Genomic DNA, 21405 nt, shown 5'->3' on the forward strand with positions numbered 1-21405 from the left:
CAGATATAGGCTATAGATATAGGCTATAGTGACAGCACACCAACAGTCCAGATATAGCTATAGATATAGGCTATAGTGACATCACACCAACAGTCCAGATTAGGCTATAGTGACATCACACACAACAGTCCAGATATAGGCTATAGTGACATCACACCAACGTCCAGATATAGGCTATAGTGACATCACACCAACAGTCCAGATATAGGCTATAGATATAGGCTATAGTGACATCACACCAGCTGTTCTTCTTTTAAGCAGCTGTTTGGTCACCTGGTGTGTGTATGTCTATGTGGACAGGTCACCTCGTAACACCTTCAGGTGGTGTGTGTGTGTGTGTGTGTGTGCGACTGTGTCCAGAAAGTCAAGAGGACCAATCCCTGCTGTTGAGTCAGCATAGTCCCTCTCCCTTTATTTGTGGTGTCTGTGTTTGTGTGTGTGTGTGTATCTGTGTTTGTGTGTGTGTGTGTGTGGCAGCACTATGAAGATAGCACATAGCAGAGAGGCTAAGAGGCAGAGCAGTTCCTCTCCGGTGGGTGTTGCGTTGGGATCCATCTCTCCCAGGTGAGAGTGATGTCAGCTTAGCTCACAAAGCAGGTGTGTGTGAGAGAGCATAACCCTTTCTTAGTCATCAACACTCTCACTGTGTATCCTGGCCGGCTCACACACACAAACACACATGCTTCCATTGACTTTGGTGAGAGTAGCTCTGTGGAGTGGAACCGCTGTTTCAATCTCTGTGTGTGTGTGTGTGTATCTCCGGGTTGTTGTGTGTTGTGTGTGTGTGTGTGGTGTGTGTGTGTGTGTGTGTGGTGTGGTGTGTGTGTGTGTATCTCCGGGTGTTGGGTGTGTGTGTGTGTGTGTGGTGTGTGTGTGTGTGTGTGTGTGTGTGTGTGTGTGTGTGTGTGTGTGTGTGGTGTGTGTTGTGTGTGTGTGTGTGTGTCTGTCCCAGGATGTGTGTGTATTTGTGATCAGGTGTACTGGTAAGGCAGTGTGAAGCAGCCTGGTGTATCGTCGTCAGGGCTCCAGAAAGACGAGGCTCTCTTATGGTGGAGCTCTCTGTGTACGCAGCGTGGACACGGCTGGGCCTTCTGATGACACTCTGTATGGAACACCGCTCCACAACCATCACATCTGGACACATACAGACCAAGCACAGAGTCACAAACATCAATACAACACAAATCTGAAGGGTGGGAAAAAGCATATTAGTTTTAGCTTGTAGGTTGGTCACTGATGTCGGAAATGTATGAGCTGGAAATATACATTTCCAGATGAACACATCACTGTACTAAAAGAGTGGATGAACATTAGTTTCACCCAGCCCTGTCCAGCCCCGTCTGGAGGCTTGATCACGTTGCCACCCTCCCAGGTATCTATAGGACAGGACAGCATTATACACAGGTGGCAGTATCTAGCGATCTGCTGAGCATATGTATAGAAGATAAGACGAGAGAAACCTTGTTCAGCATCCACTTAACTAGGCTACACAGTTCACCATAAAACTTCTGGAACATGGAATGGTGAAAGCATTTACTTTGCCTGAAAATAAATACATTTTGTAGTGACATTTAGAAAGTTAAAAAAAATAAAGACCATAAATTGGAATAAACAATGTAGAACATATTTCAGAAATGATTATGGAATGCATCCGACACAACATATTCATAGCCACTCTAATCAAAATGGGGCACCAGTCCCAAAGAATCCAATTCTTCACCTATTGATGATTAACAGTGTCTATATGGCAGGCTAACTAACTGAGTGTCCCAGGCTATGTCATGGATGAGGTGGTAAAGCTGATGCAACCAGGAAAGGAGCAGGTCCTGCTCTCGGGGGTCAAAGTCTGGCCCAGGGACTAAGCTGTTACTCGTACTACAGTATAACTGGTGTACTATCACTATCAGTTAATGTGATACTTCCTAGCCAAGGGCAATAAACCCTGGTCAACAGTTGAGGTGTGCCATCCAGCCTGATAGTGAAGGGTGTGTGTGTGTACCAAGCACTGCAATTAAATCATTAGCTCTAGTCTACAGCATCTTCTGTCAGCTGAAGAAACAGCATAATGTTTATGTGGGGAGTTGATACCTTTAAAGCTAGTTGAGCACAGATTAATATATATTATATATTCACTTCAGCAAAGATCGTAACGCACGCACGCACGCACACACACACACAACCGCTGCTTCTCACGGCCCTGCCTTCAGAGGCTCTCCGTTAACCCAGAAGAGAGATGTGTGTGAGCTGAGGCAGCAGAGATCAATAATTTAAGAGTGTGTGGACAGACTAGACATTAATGAATGTTTTATCTGCCTGTCTCGCTCTCTGGCTTCTGGCCAAGAGCAGCACAGCCACGTCTGGCGATCTCCCCTGTACTCTACCCTGTCCTCTTCTGTGTCCTCTKTTCTCCTCTTCTCCACCATCCTCTCCTGTAAAAGAGAGGATCTTCTTTCCTCCTCTTCTCCCCCTTCCTGTCTTGTTCTCTCCAAAGTGAATGAAACCTCCCTGAGGTGAGAGAGGGCCATTCCTTAACAGTGGCATGTCATAAGGCTCAGGCAGAGGGAGACAAGGACAGAAACAGGGACGGAGCAAGGGACTAGGGGGATGAACTGTTCCTCTCCAGCAGGACACCATGTTCTCCCTGTCACCCGTGCCCCTGCCAGCGTGTAATTAACAGGAGACAGAGACACACTCCTCTTTACTCCATTCATTCTTCCAGGATGCCATCATGCAAGTCGCTGATCTAACATCCGTTTTCTCTGTTACCCTGAATAGTTAATAAGGTTAAGATTGTTGAAGTATTGAGCTGATCCTATATCTGTGCATGAAGGGGCCTCACCTCTTCGTGGCGCTCTCCTGGAAGGGGTAGATGACCTGTCCGTTCTGACACATCTCACAGATGAAGCCCTTCTCTCTGCACTGGCTGCAGCTGAAGACGTGGGAACTGGCAAACTTAATCACCTTGGAGAGAAAGGGGGCCAGCTTCCCATCAATCACCTGTAGAGAGAGAGAGAGGTAGGGGAAAAAAGGAGATGGAGATAGACAAGAGAGAGAGAGAGAAGGAAAAAAGGGAATAATGGATGAAGTGAAATAAAATGTACTTTCCAAAACATTCTCTTCCTCATTCTCCACGATAGAATTCAAATTCAACATTTTCATTCTAATTCAACCATTCTATTTCCCATCTATAAGAATGTACTGCTGTAATATATTCTACTATACAGAGAGAAGAAGACAGCAGAATTTTCCCTGGGAGGATAAACACTTTTAATACAGGTCCCATTGGGAGCCAATGCAGCGCAGCGCATAGAGGAGATGGACAAGAGTTCACGTCAGGAATTCACATCGGGAATTTACATCAAAACTAATGAAGGCCCTGGGAGAAAGGCTGGCTGGAGAGGCCTGGGGGGCGGGGGGAATTCCTTTTTTTGGGGGCCGTTTTAGCAAAAAATGATATGTGAATGCCGGTGGGCGAGTAGTTAAAACCGGCAGGGCCTTTGATTGGTGAGGGCCTGGTAGAGAGCATTGTGGCTCTGTTGAATGGGGCTGGGGAAGGGAATGGGCCTGAGTGGACCTCCAGAGAACACTGAGGGAAGCTGAGGGGGCAGAGACAAGTGGCTACACCTGGCAGCGCTGGGGCTGCACCAATTAAGGCCTGCCAGGCATTCTTCAGCCTGGAGGAGAGAAGAGAAGGAGAAAAGACGAGAGAGAGGGAGAGGGGGACAGAGGGAAGGAGAGGCTGAAGAAGGAGGATGGGGGTGAGGAGGGGGGCTGAAGGTGAAAGGAGAACGAAGAAAGGAGAGGAGACCACCCCGACCCCCACTCCTACACACGCACGCACATGCATACGTACACACAATGGAGATGTATAACTGAAAAGGTGCTCTGCAGGGGAGGGGGAGGTTATGTCTGTATGGTTTGGACAGAGAATGAGAGATTACATAATGTAATACTAACTGGTCTACAACAGCTCATGACTAACTACCTAGAGAATGGGCGACAACCAGGAACAGTCCTTATAACTCCTCAAGCAGTGGCTGAAAACACACCACACCTCCATCTTTCCATCCCTCCATCTTTCCATCCCTCCAGCCCGGAGGCTGTGGCAACCCCAGTCTGGGAGAGCTACAACACTGTGAATAATGCTGTCTAGCATGGTGACATGAGTCAGGCTGTAGCCCAGCAATCAAAGGCTGTGTGTAGTGTGGAGCAGTGAGGCAGAGCAGCCAGTCAGTGAGTCAGCCAGCAATCCAGAGAGCCAGACAGGCAGAGCAGCCTGCCAGCCAGCCAGGCAGTGTTCCCCATCCCCTAGCCAAGCCCAGCCCAGATGATATATGCCACCCCTGATCAATGCTGACACCAGAGGTAATTAAGACACTCCATAATTTAGTTTAGGAGAATGAAACGACTGGCAACACACCACACTGGGTTCTTCTGACTGGGACTGATGCTCAGTGGACAAGGAGAGAGGGAGATTAAGGGAAACAGAGGGACAGGGACAGAGAGAAGGCAAAAGTTGCAGAGGGAGAGAGCGAGGAAGTGAGAGAGATAGAGAGAGTTGGAATTGAAGGGAGAGAAAGGGCAGGAGAGGTGTGAATGGGAGATGCTTTAGGAAAAAATAAAAACAGAAAATGGCAGTAGCCCCAGGTTTCCCTTTCTTTGCCAACCAGGTGGATACATTCTCCTCAGAGAAGTGATACCCCACCTACAGCTGGTCTGAGGGAGGGGTGCAGTCAGAGCGGGGCTACCATTCGTTTGTCCTGCCTGCAGCTGRCTTCCTTCGCTGCAGTGTCATTGTTCCTGGAACACCAGCCCCAGCACCCCCCCTCCTTCCACCAACACCCCTCAATCAAATCCTCCTCACCCCCCACTCCTCATAAAGTCACACCCCTCTGGCCCTGTCCCGTGTGGGGGGCTTTGTGGTCCAAACGGCTTAATCCCCTAAAACCTCTGTTTAACACCCGCTACGTTATCCCTCTCTAGTGTTCCGCTGATGAAGGCCGGGCCTCCATTAGTGATGCTCAGAAAGCCACCCGGATTACACACATAAAGACAGGGTGAGCTCTGTTTGGATAACACCCCTCTCACCAAACAGGATTACTACCAGCCCCAGTGTGTGTGTGTGTGTGTGTGTAAGACGTGTAGTGGGGAGTGTGATTATGGATGAGAGTGAGTGAGAGATAGAGAGAATGTCCGTGTAGGTCTGTGTGGGACTGAGAGGCAGCGGTGTTCAAGCTTTTTTTAAATGTTTAAATGCAGAAATATATGCAACTTTTGAGTTTAAAATCAATATCTTACAGTTCCCGAAAAAGCTGCATAATTACGATTTACCCAACAGCTCTCAAGATGACCAACATGCCCCTATTCCAATGAGCGTGCCAGTGTAAAGGCATACATGCCTAATGCCTGTGTCTATGTCTGTATCTGGGCTCAACTAGGAAGTCCTTGTGTATACGTCAGTGTGGCTACTAGATAGCCTGTGGTGTGCGTAAGTTGTATGCCAGGGTGTCAGTGTGGGAATCTGCCCTATTGCACGTATGTGCGTGTCACCATGGCCACCGTGCAATCCGGGCCGGGGCTGCTCAATGCCCCTTTGTCCCCTCCAGTTGTTTGTAGGTCGTTGGCAGGACTAGGACTGCTGCCCCGGTACACGACACACAATACAATTAGCATCTATATGGTACTCCTCAGTCCTCCACAACAAGCCTATCTCCCCATCCCACTACTTTACAACTGGAAAAGCAAAAAAACATTTCAATGAAGCAACAAAAGGGCCAGTAGCCAAACAAGTCCAGCCTCTGGGCAGGCCCTGGGCAAACAAATATGGCCAACAGTCTGATGGTTTAAAGACGGAGGCTGCTCCAAATAGGACACGTTTGTTGGGAGTTCAATAGCAAAGAGCCAAGTGCACTGCTGCTTTCTATGAAGGACTGGGTCTAGTCTATAACTAGCCAGGGAGAGACGGTTCAGTCTTCATTGATCTCGCCGGGCAACAATAAAAGCCAGGCTTGATGAAGGAGCTCTGATTATTCAGGAGAAATAAAAGAAACAGCTCGTTAATATGGAAAGCCAATTAAGAAGCTGTGAGAGAGCGAGAGCGAGAGAGAGAATATATGGGGAAAAGTGTACTTGGCAAATAGGTTCTAATATAGTTGATAAATTATGGGGAAAACAAATGCAGCCATCCATCAATTTATTTGTTGAGCTGTTTGCAACTTTTAAAGCAGTTGTCAAGCCCTGAGTAAGTTGCCTGTAGCAGCATGTCTGTAGTAGCATGTTGCGGTGTCCTCAACTTGAGGTACACTTTAAGCCATCTATTAGAGTTTGTTTGACATGGGCATCATAACCTGGCTGAGTGTTGTGTGCAGTCCACTGGAGAATGTGACAATGACACACGCAGACACCCAGAGAGAGAAAGAGAGAGAGTGAGAGAGGGATAGAGAGAGGAGTGAGAGGGGATAGAAGTACAGAGCGATAGAGGGGGTAAAGCGGAGGAGAAAGGAGATAGAAGGATAGCAAAAGAGGGGGAAGAGAGAGACAGTGTCAGGGCAGGGGATGTAGGGAAGAACGGTGGACTGTCACACTCTTGTTTTCCTGCCTGTTGATTCTGAATGTGTGTAATTAGTGAACGGGCCAGGGGGAGAGGGGGACATGGAGGGAGCAGGGAAGGGGGAGTAGAGGGCTGTGGACTCTCCCTGGGTTGTTAATGTCTCTTATACACATCTAGATGTGTATAAGAGACAGCCAGGGGGAGAGGGGGACATGGAGGGAGCAGGGAAGGGGGAGTAGAGGGCTGTGGACTCTCCCTGGGTTGTTAAGAGAGGGGGGGGGGGGGGGTCAGAGAGAGAGAGGGAGTGAGCAGTACCCCACTACATGATCAAAAGTATGTGGACACCTGCTCATCAAACATGTCATTCCAAAATCATGGGCATTAATATGGAGTTGGTCCCCCCTTTGCTGCTATAACAGCCTCTACTCCTCTGGGAAGGCTTTCCACTAGATGTTGGAACATTGCTGTGGGGACTTGATTCCATTCAGCCACAAGAGCATTAGTGAGGTTGGGCACTGATGTTGGGCGACTAGGCCTGGCTTCCAATTCATCCCAAAGATGTTTGATGGGGTTGAGGTCAGGGCTCTGTGCAGTCCAGTCAAGTTCTTCCACACTGCGCTCTAGCGACTCCTTGTGGCGGTCCGGGCGCATGCATGCTGACTTTGGTTACCAGTTGTACGGTGTTTCCTCCGACCCYTTGGTGTGGCTGGCTTCCGGGTTAAGCGAGCAGTGTGTCAAGAATCAGAGCGGCTTGGCAGGGTTGTGAGTTGCAGTGACGGGACAAGACCGTAACTACCAATTGGATATCACAAAATTGGGGAGAAAGAGGTAAAAAATACAAAACAATATCAAAATATTTAGACAAATATTCCACACCGATCTTGACAAACCATTTCTGTATGGACCTCGCTTTATGCACGGGGACATTGTCATGCCCAAACTGTTGCCACAAAGTTGGAAGCACAGAATTGTGCAGAATGTAATTTTATGCTGTAGCGTTAAGATTTCCCTCCACTAGAACTAAGGGGCCTYGCCCAAACCATGAAAAACAGCCTTCACCTAACTTTACAGTTGGCACTATGCATTGGGGCAGGTAGCGTTCTCCTGGCATCCGCCAAACCCAGATTCGTCCATCGGACTGCCAGATGGTGAAGCGTGATTGATCACTCCAGAGAACGCATTTCCACTGCTCCAGAGTCCAATGGTGGCGAGATTTATACAATTCCAGCCGACACTTGGCATTAAGCATAGTGATCTTATGCTTGTGTGGGGATGCTCAGCCATGGAAACCCAGTCTATTGAAGCTCCCAATGAACAGTTCTTGTGCTGCAGATGATTTTTACGCACTACGCGCTTCAGCACTCGGCGGTCCCTTTCTGTGAGCTTGTGTGGCCTACCACTTCGTGGCTGAGCCGTTGTTGCTCCTAGACGTTTCCACTTCACAATAACAGCACTTACAGTTGACCGGGGCAGCTCTAGCAGGGCAGAAATGCTATGAACTGACTTGTTGGAAAGGTGACATCCTATGACGGTGCCACGTTGAAAGTCACTGAGTTCTTCGGTAAGGTGATTCTACTGCCAATGTTTCCTATGGAGATTGCATGGCTGTGTGCTCGATTTTATACACCAAATCAAAATCCACACCAAATCCACACATTTGAAGGGGTGTCCACATAGTTTTGTATATATAGTGTATATGGAATTGTTTTAAGAAGGTCATACCAAGGATAATTTTGCTATTTGATTTAGAATTTTAAGACCCCTTGAAGCATAAAAAAAAATTATGAAAACATTATTTGATGAAAGAAACTGCCATCAGCCCATACAAACGCACTCAATAACAGATTCCCTACATGGAACAACATATACAGTGGGGCAAAAAAGTATTTAGTCAGCCACCAATTGTGCAAGTTCTCCCACTTAAAAAGATGAGAGAGGCCTGTAATTTTCATCATAGGTACACTTCAACTATGACAGACAAAATGAGAAAAAAAAATCCAGAAAATCACATTGAAGGATTTTTATTGAATTTATTTGCAAATTATGGTGGAAAATAAGTATTTAGTCAATAACAAAAGTGTATCTCAATATTTTGTTATATACCCTTTGTTGGCAATGACAGAGGTCAAACGTTTTCTGTAAGTCTTCACAAGGTTTTCACACACTGTTGCTGGTATTTTGGCCCATTCCTCCATGCAGATCTCCTCTAGAGCAGTGATGTTTTGGGGCTGTTGCTGGGCAACARGGACTTTCAACTCCCTCCAAAGATTTTCTATGGGGTTGAGATCTGGAGACTGGCTAGGCCACTCCAGGACCTTGAAATGCTTCTTACGAAGCCACTCCTTCGTTGCCCGGGCGGTGTGTTTGGAATCATTGTCATGCTGAAAGACCCAGCCACGTTTCATCTTCAATGCCCTTGCTGATGGAAGGAGGTTTTCACTCAAAATCTCACGATACATGGCCTGTCTCTTATACACATCTAGATGTGTATAAGAGACAGGTATGAGATCTTGCGTGGAGCCCCAGATCGAGGGAGATTATCAGTGGTCTTGTATGTCTTCCATTTCCTAATAATTGCTCCCACAGTTGATTTCTTCATACCAAGCTGCTTACCTATTGCAGATTCAGTCTTCCCAGCCTGGTGCAGGTCTACAATTTTGTTTCTGGTGTCCTTTGACAGCTCTTTGGTCTTGGCCATAGTGGAGTTTGGAGTGTGACTGTTTGAGGTTGTGGACAGGTGTCTTTTATACTGATAACAAGTTCAAACAGGTGCCATTAATACAGGTAACGAGTGGAGGACAGAGGAGCCTCTTAAAGAAGAAGTTACAGGTCTGTGAGAGCCAGAAATCTTGCTTGTTTGTAGGTGACCAAATACTTATTTTCCACCATAATTTGCAAATAAATTCATTAAAAATCCTACAATGTGATTTTCTGGATTTTTTTTTCTCATTTTGTCTGTCATAGTTGAAGTGTACCTATGATGAAAATTACAGGCCTCTCTCATCTTTTTAAGTGGGAGAACTTGCACAATTGGTGGCTGACTAAATACTTTTTTGCCCCACTGTAGACGCATCCAATGCAAAAAACAGATATCTCTAGCTTAAACTGACTGAACGAATGACATTTTGAATGACATTTTTCCCCCCGTGTCAAATCAGGATTAATTGACACATAAACAAACGATAATTCAGGGAATTGTTTTATTATGCTAATTCGATTGAATTTAGGGGGTTATTAATAAAGGTATACTTCGGGATTTTGTCAATGAGGCCCTTTATCTATATTTTGTCAATGAGGCCCTATTTGACATAGATAATTTGTGTGTATGCATTGATATGTAGTCTATGTGTGCCATTAAAAAAAGTTCTGTCTTTGAGCTGTTCTTGTCTATTGATGTTCTGCATTATGTCATTCTGTATTATGTTTCATGTGGACCCCAGGAAGAGTGGCTGCTTTTGCAACAGCTAACGGGGATCCTAATAAAATACCAAATATCTACTTCCCCAGAGTTAAGTTAGAAGTAGTTTTGTGAACCAATACTAACTAGAGTTAGCACAATGACTGGAAGTCTATGGGTATCTGCTAGCATACACTAGTTAGCATTGGCTCGCATAACTACCTCGAACTTCCTTCATACTGGACACAGAGACCTAAAAATTCACCTGACTGGGGGAAGTAGATCAAGTTAAAATCCCAAAGTATCTTTTTAAACGTTGGAGGAAATGCATTCCTAGCGTATGAGGAATGTGTTTGCTGGCTTCATAAATGCTAACCTATTTGCAATCCCTTTAGCTTTGCTAGCTAGCTTGCTGGCTAGTTAGAGAGGTTAGCTGACTAGTTAGCTACAGTAGTTGGCTACTGCCATCAAGTTGTTGTTGTGTTATCAGATTTAGCCTTTTCCACCGTTTTCAGAATGCATACAGGCATTTGAATATAGTGTGGGATAAGGGAATCCGGACACAATGTGGACACGGTAGACATATTTAAAATGTAGGTGTAGACCAGGGTTCCCCTACTGGTGGCCCTCGTGTCGAATTTGTCCCACCGGTGGTTTTATTTGTCCCCCAAAGTTTAAGAAAATGTAATAAAAAAACATGAGACTGTAAAAACACCAGGAAATCAGCTCCAAGTGATTTTAATTGTGGAATTCTGCTCCCAAGTATTCCCACGCATAATAGAGACACGTGATTGTAAACAAATGTAAGTAAGGTTTGAAATGATTATGTTTTAGTCAAATATTATATCCGTTTGTGCTTCTTGCAGTCAATTTGCAGTCTACAAATGATTTGTAATTATATTCCGGCTCACTGACCATCCCCTCAAGAAAAAAAATCTAGTTGATGATCCCTAGTGTAGAAGCATGACATATTCGAAATTCCATGATCAGAACTCAATGATCAGAGCTAAAGCTGCATGATCAGAACTCAATGATCAGAATACAAAAGCTGCATCAACTATCAAGTGTAGACATGGCCTAAAAGCAGCCTGTGTGTCTTACCTGCTGCAGGTCAGCCAGTGAGTACAGGTGGATGTGTTGCAGTAGGTATTCTCTGGGGAAGATCCTATGGGGAGAGAGAGAGCATTACACTAATGCATAGATGCAGTAAAGAGGTCAATGGAAAGCAGACTGGGGAATAGACGGAGGACGTTGGATTGGTGCATATTTAACAAATCTGATCTAACAAAGCAGATATTTGTCAAATCCGTAATGATTGGTATAAGTAACAGGCCCACAATGTGGTTACTAAAGTCCGATGTGTATCTATTTCGCTGTTTTCCCTGCATAACATTTAGAAATGTCCTTTTTAAGGTTTAGAAGAAGTGACAGCTAAATGCTAACTCCCGTTCGTATAAGCTGGTAGCATWGCTAGCATAAAAAATTGGTGGTGGTAGTTAAAGACATTTTGAACTGTAATGCAGTTGATTGGTTAAGGTGACATGAACATGTGTTGGGGTTAACATCCATACAAGCATTATACTCAGATTTTTACCTCAACATAGTGTGAAATACAAATAAATAATAGCCAAAATGTAGGCTAATTTTGCTGGGGGGCAATGAGGATATTCGGAATCTTTCCCRGCAGATCTTTCCCCTATGCATTTCCATGGCATTTCCATTGTTTTGGTCGAGTTAGATTGACTTTTTTACCGTATGTATTCAAATATTGGAATATTTTCTTAGAACCATGACTTATATCCTTTCATAATATATAATAATACATACCATTTGACAGACACTTTACAGCAGTGCGTGCATATATTTTCATGTTTTACTTGAAATAAACTGACCGGTAACTTCAAAGTACACGTATGTAAATGTATAACACCGTTTAATGGTATATCATACATTAAAAGGTCCTAAACAATATCATAACCGCCATCGATAAAAGACAGTACTGTGCAGCAGTCTTCATTGACCTGGCTAAGGCTTTTGACTCTGTCAATCACCGTACTCTTATCGGCAGACTCAACAGCRTTGGTTTCTCTAAWGACTGACTCGTCTGGTTCACTAACTACTTCTCAGATAGAGTTCAGCCGGTCAAATCGGAGGGCCTGTTGTCCGGACCTCTGGCAGTCTCTATGGGGATGCCACAGGGTTCAATTCTCGGGCCGACTCTTTTCTCTGTATATATCAATGATGTCGCTCTTGCTGCGGGTGATTCTTTGATCCACCTCTACGCAGACGACACCATTCTGTATACATCTGGCCCTTCTTTGGACACTGTGTTAACAAACCTCCAAACGAGCTTCAACGTCATACAACACTCCTTCCGTTGCTTCCAACTGCTCTTAAATGCTAGTAAAACCAAATGCATGCTTTCAACCGATCGTTGCCCGCACCCGCCCGCCCGACTAGCATCACTACTCTGGATAGTTCTGACTTAGAATATGTGGACAACTATAAATACCTGGGTGTCTGGTTAGACTGTAAACTCTCCTTCCAGACTCACATTAAGCATCTCCAATCCAGAGTTAAATCTAGAATCGGCTTCCTATTTCGTAACAAAGCCTCCTTCAGTCATGCTGCCAAACATAACCTTGTAAAACTGACTATCCTACCGATCTTTGATTTCGGTGATGTCATTTACAAAATAGCCTCCAACACTCTACTCAGCAAATTGTATGCAGTCTTTCACAGTGCCATCTGTTTTGTCACCAAAGCCCCATATACTACCCACCACTGCGACCTGTATGCTCTCTRGTTGGCTGGTCCTCGCTACATATTCGTCGCCAAACCCACTGGCTCCAGGTKATCTATAAGTCTTTGCTAGGTAAAGCTCCGCCTTATCTCAGCTCATTGGTCACCATAGCAACACCCACCCGTAGCACACGCTCCAACAGGTATATTTCACTGGTCATCCCCAAAGCCAACACCTCCTTTGGCCGCCTTTCCTTCCAGTTCTCTGCTGCCAATGACTGGAACGAATTGCAAAAATCACTGAAGTTGGAGACTTATATCTCCCTCACTAACTTTAAGCGTCAGCTGTCAGAGCAGCTTACCGATCGCTGCAGCTGTACACAGCCCATCTGTAAATAGCCCATCCAACCAACTACCTACCTCATCCCCATATTTGTTTTTCTGCTCTTTTGCACACTAGTATTTCTAATTGCACATCCTTATCTGCACATATATCACTCGTGTAAATTGCTAAATTGTAATTACTTACTTCATTTGCACACACTGTATACAGATTCTTCTATTGTGTTATTGACTGCACMTTTGTTTATCCCATGTGTAACTCTGTGTTATTGTTTTTGTCACACTGCTTTGCTTTATCTTGGCCAGGTCGTGGTTGTAAATGAGAACTTGTTCTCAACTGGCCTACCTGGTTAAATAAAGGTGAAATTATTATTATTTTTAATTACAGTATTACATACAGCATATTAAACATGAAAGTATATTTATACATCAACATGACAGTATCATACATGACAGAAAGGAGATTCTGCTTTCATGTTCAGATTAATTTAGGACGATAACAGAATGCACACCATGAGTCACGTCTCTCACACACACGCCATGATCGGGCCTGTGTAACTGTGGCAACGAGTGMCCAAATTGCCCTGAAAATGGGGGTCAATTCAATAGAGTGGGAGCTGGGTTGGGGTGGCAGTGGAGGCTGGGGTATAGGGGTTTAAAATCCCTCTGCCTCTATTACGGGGTGAAGCGGGGTACCCTCAATGCTCTCTTCATCCTGCCTGTCTCGCTATTACAGCCCTCTCTACGCTCATCTGCCTGAACTACATACATACAAACGTTAGCATACATACTCACATACACACAGACAAACATACACACACTAATTCACACACACACGCCCACGCTAGCTCACATTACAGCTCGAGAATCCACAAAGTGACACACACAGAGAGAGCGAGAGAGAGAGAGAGAGAGAGAGAGAGAGAGAGAGAGAGAGAGAAGAGAGAGAGAGAGAGAGAGAGAGAGAGAGAGAGAGAGAGAGAGAGAGAGAGAGAGAGAGAGAGAGGCGGAGATATGGGATCACATGGACAATTTGGGTGCACTCACTCTCTGCACTAGTCACAATGTGAAAAGAGACACACACACAACTCTAATGTGACTCCTGAGAGTGGAGAGAGGCACACACATACACAGCTCTATGCAGGTTCTATGGCACGCCTTAATCTGAAGAGGGTTGCAATATCTATATAAATTATGTGGAATGTGTGTGTACATCAGTATTCTACAGAGAGACAGAGAGAGAGAGAGACAGAGAGTGAGAGAGAGACAGAGAGTGAGACAGAGAGAGACACAGAGAGAGAGACAGAGAGAGAGAGACAGAGAGAGAGAGACAGAGAGTGTGTGATCAAGCATGTATGAGTTTGCTCAGATATAGAGGCAGAGCGTGTGCGTGTATGCCCACAGACAGGCAGACTTTATGTGGTCATTGTGAGAGGAGGCATGGCAAAGGTCCAGTCAGAGAGAGCAAAGCCCCATTCACACATCAGCCTCAGGCCTCATTAGCCAGGCTTCATTACAGCACTAACCTGACACACACACAGGCTCAGAGGGCGGGCAATTTGTTTAGCTGAGGATGAATTCCCTTTTCATGTGTTTGTGGGAAGCTTTACAGTTAAGCGATAGCCAGGGAGGTGTGTGTGTAGCTTTCCAGTCAGTAAGAGATAGACAGAGAGTTGGGGGGACTGTCAGAGAGACTAGCCCCTACTGAGAGAGTGAAGCCAGCAGTCAGAGGCTTCGTCCTAAACGTCACCCTATTCCCTGCATAGTGCATTACTTTTGATCAGAGCCCTATGGGCCCTGGACAACAGTAGTGCACTTCATAGAGAATAGGGTAGCATATGGAACGCAACCAGAGTCAGAACAACATAGAGCATACATACATACCAGACACACAGCTAGGGAATGTACAGTCCATGCCATAACTGACTAATGTAACTGCTACAGTACAGGGTTCATCAGAGGGACAGCACCAGCTTTAATTGGAGGATATCAGTGTTATGTTCAAGGAAGCAGGAGCATAGGGTGTATGTCTACTGACAGACATATTTAGGGGAGACTACCTGCCTCTCACCCTGATTGCTACAAAATATGTTTTGGCCATATGACATGAAAACCCACTATGGATCTTCATCTTCACTCACTTCCGTTCTACATTGTAAAGAACATACCCCCGGAGAACTCCTTCCCAAAACAACAAATCACTGGAGAAGGAACAAGTGGTTTAAAAAAAGGCATCATAACTGTGATATCTAACCTGAGTGTTTAAGCCTCCAATAGAGACATCCAGTAGCCACCCAGTCTGCCGTGTCAATCCCTGTTAAATCCCCTGGTTTGTGTGATTGTCATTTTCTCAGGGGCCGGCCTGCCTGCGTGCCAGTCCACAAGGGCTGGACAGGGGCCGGCCTGCCTGCGTGCCAGTCCACAAGGGCTGGACAGTAATCTCCTTTTCTCCTTTCCTCTCGTTGGTCAAGTGTTTGCAGTGGTGGTAACCCCCAGATACAGGCCTGGCTAGCAAACAGAGCAGAGCCAGCTAGGAGGACACTTATCAGTGGTGACTTAGCACCTCGACGGGACTGTATCACGTCTGTCACACACACACACACGATGGCGCCGACAGAGATGGTTGCCTCACTTCGAGTTCTTAGGAAACTATGAGGTATTTTTTTTTTTTTATGTATTATTTCTTACATTGTTACCTCAGGAAATCTTAAGTCTTATTACATATAGCTGGGAAGAACTATTGGATATAAGAGCAACGTCAACTTACCAACATTATGACCAGGAATACGACTTTCCCGAAGCAAATCCTCTGTTCGGACCACCACCCGGGACAATGGATCTAATCCCAGCCGACCCAAAACAACGGCGCCGCAGAAGGGGCAGATGGAGCGGCTTCCTGGTCAGGCTCCGTAGACGTGCACATCGCCCACTGCTCCCGAGTATACTACTCGCCAATGTCCAGTCTCTTGACAACAAGGTAGACAAATTTCGAGCAAGGGTTGCCTTCCAGAGAGACATCAGAGATTGTAACATTCGGAAACACGGAAACATGGCTCTCTCGGGATATGTTGTCGGAATCGGTTCAGCCACCGGGCTTCTCTATGCATCGCGCCGACAGAGATAAACAACTCTCTGGGAAGAGGAAGGGCGGGMGTGTATGCTTCATGATTAACGACTCATGGTGTAATCKTAACAACATACAGGAACTSAAGTCCTTCTGCTCACCCAACCTAGAATTCCTTCCAATCAAATGCCGGCCATTTTACCTACCAAGAGCATTCTCCTCAGTTATCGTCACAGCTGTGTACATTCCCCCACAAGTAGACACCAAGACGGCTCTCAAGGAACTTCACTGGACTCTATGTAAACTGGAAACCATATATCCCGAGACTGCATTTATTGTAGCTGGGGATTTTAACAAAGCAAATTTGAGAACAAGGCTACCTAAATTCTATCAGCATATTGATTGCACTACYCGCAGGAGTAGTACACTCGACCACTGCAACTCTAACTTCCGCGATGCATACAAAGCCCTCCCCTGAACTGAAAACGCAAACCACRGCATTTAACCATGGAAAGAGGTCTGGGAATATGGATGAATATAAACAGTGTTTCCCTCCGCAAGGCAATCAAACAAGCGAAATGCCGGTACAGGGACAAGGTGGAGTCGCAATTTAATGGCTCAGACATGAGACGTATGTGGCAGGGTCTACAGGAAATCACGGACTACAAAAAGAAAACCAGCCACGTCACGGACACCGACGTCACGCTTTCAGACAAACTGCTGGCCCAGATGGCATCCCTAGCCGCGTACTCAGAGCATGCGCAGACCAGCTGGCTGGTGTGTTTACGGACATATTCAATCGCTCCCTATCCCAGTCTGTTGTCCTCACATGCTTCAAGATGGCTACCATTGTTCCTGTACCCAAAAAGGCAAAGATAACTGAACTAAATGACTCCTGCCCCGTAGCACTCACTTCTGTTATCATGAAGTGCTTTGAGAGACTAGTCAAGGATCATATCACCTCCACCTTACCGACCACCCTAGACCCACTTCAGTTTGCATACCACCCCAACAGGTCCACAGACGACGCAATCGCCATCACACTGCACAATCTGGACAAAAGGAATACCTATGTAAGAACGCTGTTCATTGACTACAGCTCAGCATTCAACACCATAGTGCCTTCCAAGCTCATCATTAAGCTGGAGCCCTGGGTCTCAACCCCGCCCTGTCAATTGGGTCCTGGACTTTGACGGGCCGCCCCCAGGTGGTGAAGGTAGGAAACAACATCTCCACTTCGCTGACCCTCAACACTGGGGCCCCAACAAAGGTGCGTACTCAGCCCCCTCCTGTACTCCCTGTTCACCCATGACTGCGTGGCCATGCACGCCTCCAACTCAATCATTAAGTTTGCAGATGACACAACAGTAGCGGGCTTGAATACCAACAACGACGAGACAGCCTACAGGGAGGAGGTGAGGGCACTCGGAGTGTGGTCCACCAACACAGACAGTGTGGTAAAGAAGGCCCACCTGCGCCTCTTCAACCTCAGGAGGCTGAAGAAATTTGGCATGTCACCCAAAACCCTGACAAACCTTTACAGATGCACAATCGAGAGCATCCTGTCGGGCTGTATCACAGCCTGGTATGGCAACTGCACCGCCCTCAACGGCAAGGCTCTCCAGAGGGTGGTGCGGTCTGCACCACGCATCACCGGGGGTAAACTACCTGCCCTCCATGACACCTACAGCACCCGATGTCAGGAAGGCCAAAAAGATCATCAAGGACAACAACCACCCGAGCCACTGCCTGTTCACACCGCTACCATCCAGAAGGCGAGGTCAGTACAYGTGCATCAAAGCTGGGACCGAGAGACTGAAAAACAGCTTCTATCTCAAGGCCATCAGACTGCAATACAGCAATCACTAACTCAGAGAGGCTGCTGCCTACATTGAGACACAATCACTGGACACTTTAATAAATGGATCACTAGTCACTTTAAACAATGGCACTTTAAATAATGCTACTTTAATAATGTTTACATATCTTACATTACTCATATCACATGTATATACTGTATTTTATACCATCTATTGCACCTTGCCTATGCCGCTCGGCCATCTCGCTCATCCATATACTTATATGTACATATTCTCATTCACCCCTTTAGATTTGTGTGTATTAGGTAATTGTTGGGGAATTGTTAGATTACTTGTTAGATATTACTGCACTGTCGAAACTAGAAGCATAAGCATTTCGCATTAACATCTGCTAACAATGTGACCAATAACATTTTATTTGAACGCACGCACACACGCACGCACACACACACAGTGTTGATTCTGCAGTGTTGACTCTTCCTGTGGGTATCAGCGCTGGCTCTGCCAGTAACCGACCAGCACACCCTGCTGGGGTAAGATCACAACCAGTCAGTCAGTGTGTGGTTTGATAAGACTACAACTATTATATATTGATTACAACAGGTTCACTGTTTAATGGAGGTTATGACTTCGGCTTATGTGAATAGGAGATAAAGTATTGTACACTTAGCGTGAACTATGAACGATGTCTGTAAACAGTATGGTGCATGCCTGTGTGTTCATATGTATGTGTGCAGACTATCCACACACGTGCAGCGTTTCTGTGTGTCTGAGCGTCTGCAGCGTTTCTGTGTGTCTGTGTTAGTGGGGTACCCGTGGGGTTCAGAGGTGTGCGTTAGATCAGCGCAGGCAGTGTGGGCCGTGACAGCTCTCTCCCATCTCCCAGGGGTTGAGTATAAACACAGGGCAGGCTTCCTCCGAGCTCCCTAGCCCTTTAGCCCTGTTCAGGGCCATGGTAGGCCTATGGAGGGCCGATGGATGGCCGGGGGAAGGTTTTAGCGCCTCCGGCCTCATTAATCCTGTAGTGTTTTGAAGTGTGGGGCATTAGCCGCTGTGGGCTAATGGTGTAGCGGTAAACATGGGCCTCGGTGAGCGAGCATCGTTCCGGGGTCGCCACCATTGCCGTAAACATCACAGCTAGATGAAGTTACACCCTCTTTCCGACAGCCAGATGGGATGGCTCTGAGGGCCCAGGGTGGGTGTGGAGGAGTAGGAGGGTCTCAGAGCCCCACCCTCTCTGTTGGTTTCTGTCAGTAGGTTACTTCAAACAGACCTCAGCACAGCAGAGACAGACATCAAAAGGACAGGTGAACCTGAGATGTCTGCAGTCTACATCGACCTACACACTCACTGTAGACAGAGGACATAAACCTGCCAGTCAGACTCTCAAAAGCACATAAAGAAGGACATGTTTTAGACACAAGTATATGGACCAGGACTGTCTTTAAAAACAATGTGACTAACCTGGACAAAATGAGAAGCTTACTAACCAGTTCTTTAGAGATGTGTTGAGTGTACTTCACAAAGTGCGAGTACAAGAGTATAGTGTGGGGAGGGGGTACGAAGAGTGTCTGTAGTCCATGGGAGTGACCCCATCCAGGGCAGTGAGCATCCATCACCCCAGAGACAGGCCTTTTAGTCTGGACCCCCTCACATAAACACAATCCCCTCATTCCCATCATACAGAGAGAGCATGTAGGGGCCTTAAGGCCTACATACAGTCATACTCAACATGGGCTAGGAATCAAGTCAACAAAGGGTCTTTCAATGGACATCAGACATACAATTACCATTCCAAACTTCTTCACTATATTCCTGTGTTTTATGAAATCCTACTTTGATGCTTGCAGTCTCATTACACACCATTCTCTCTCTTCCTCCTTCACATCACCCTTCACTGTCGTGGCCCCCCAACATCTTGCCCATTCACAACTCTTTATATCTGTAGTCACTAAAGATGGTCATGGAGTTTCAGTTCAGTGCTCATACACCTGACTCAATGAACAATCAAGGCCTTGATGAATCATTCTTTAACTCCTCCCCTCTCCCCATGCCCCTCGCCTTCAAAGCCCCCCTCGGCCACAGCAGGGCAGCAGCTGAACAGGTATGCTCTGAGGAGGAACTGGGTCTACTACCGTTTGGAAATTGCCCCGCTCTCACCTTCTACGGAGGTCCTCGGCCACGGCAGCGCGGCAGCTGAACAGGTATGCTCTAAGGGACTGGAGCTGCTGTCTCAGGCGCAGTACTGCAGCCAGGCCCTCACAGTGTTCATACAGACACGGGTTCAGCTGCTGCACGTCCAGCAGGGGTTCCTCATACACAAACTCCAGGAACTCCTTGGCCTGCTTGGACACCTGGACAGGACACACAGGGGAGGGATGGGAGGGCTGAGTGGTGGAGAACGCATAGGGATGTGGGGTTGTGACTGTGTATACATATGTGTATGTATGTATGTATGTATTGTATGTCGATTATCGTATTATGTTGTGTGTGCTTGGTGTGTGTGTGTGTGTGTGTGTGTGTGTGTGTGTGTGTGGTGTGTGTGTGTAGTGTGTGTGTGTGTGTGTGGTGTGTGTGTGCTTGTGTGTGTTTTCTTGATGTGTGTGTGTGGTGTGTGTGATGATATGGTGTGTGTGTGTGAGGATTGTGGGACCACATGGGGTAGTTTGGAGGGAAAATGTAACCTGGCAGCAATCTCTATACTGTATGGTGGCACCCAAACCCACATCCATGGGTCGACCCAATTTAAGATAAGCATGTGTGTAACTAGGGAACGTTCCCAAGTGCATTTTAGAGTGTATCTCAATAAGCTGGACATATTTCTGAAATGTGTGCATTTATCACCATTGATTCTCACCTTGTGTCTGTTGGTGTCCCAGTTGTGCAGCAGGCGGGCAGGGATGAGGAACAGGTTGTCTTGATGACAGCTCTGGCAGTAGTACCTGCCACTGTAGCAACACACCTTGGCCTTGCCCCGCGACAACCCTACTGGCTTCTGACACCCTGCACAGAGATAGAGAGGAGATACTGGATAAGGGTGTGTGTGTGTGTGTGTGAGTGTGTGTGTGTGTGTGTCAGGAGATTGAAAGTCCCATTTGCTACGGCTAATGATTAGAGAGGAGCGACCCAGTCGGTCTGGGCCCTTAAACACAGTGTTAATATGTAGCAGTTTATGGCACCTCTTAATTGCCACACTAACCACGTTCAACCAAGCAAACAAACATCTATAACTACAAGAACCATTCAACTGCAGCCACATCACCTGTTCAGTAAATCCCTCAAACTCAGTTGAGACTGAGGTAGAGATCAATAGGTTCCCCCACTCCTACCTGCAGTCACAACAAGAAGGGACTTCAATGCTCTGCTGTCTAATGAACACTAAAGAGAGAGATCCTAGGCTTCTATTGAGGTTCTTTAGTAGTGCTGCTATCCTCTGAAAACCCTCTTTTATTGTTCCTGTCTGCATTCCCCCAAATACTCAGGTCCCACG

General features: G+C 46.3%; 1 protein-coding gene across 1 annotated transcript in view; it reads right to left on the reverse strand.

Annotated features, from left to right (window-relative positions):
• Positions 1 to 781: 781 nt before the first annotated feature.
• The window catches only part of plekhm3 (pleckstrin homology domain containing, family M, member 3), a 48734-nt gene continuing 28110 nt past the window's right edge, over positions 782 to 21405 (reverse strand). The window contains exons 5-9 of the mRNA XM_024005847.2: positions 20773 to 20918; positions 20076 to 20269; positions 11049 to 11112; positions 2840 to 2997; positions 782 to 1134 (exon numbers count right to left, since the gene is read on the reverse strand). Coding sequence (XP_023861615.1) covers positions 972 to 1134; positions 2840 to 2997; positions 11049 to 11112; positions 20076 to 20269; positions 20773 to 20918 — 725 coding nt within the window. The 3' untranslated portion in view covers positions 782 to 971. The remainder of the gene's footprint in view (positions 1135 to 2839; positions 2998 to 11048; positions 11113 to 20075; positions 20270 to 20772; positions 20919 to 21405) is intronic.

This window comes from Salvelinus sp. IW2-2015, linkage group LG2 (assembly GCF_002910315.2).
Source record: "Salvelinus sp. IW2-2015 linkage group LG2, ASM291031v2, whole genome shotgun sequence".
NCBI classification, from domain to species: domain Eukaryota; kingdom Metazoa; phylum Chordata; class Actinopteri; order Salmoniformes; family Salmonidae; genus Salvelinus; species Salvelinus sp. IW2-2015.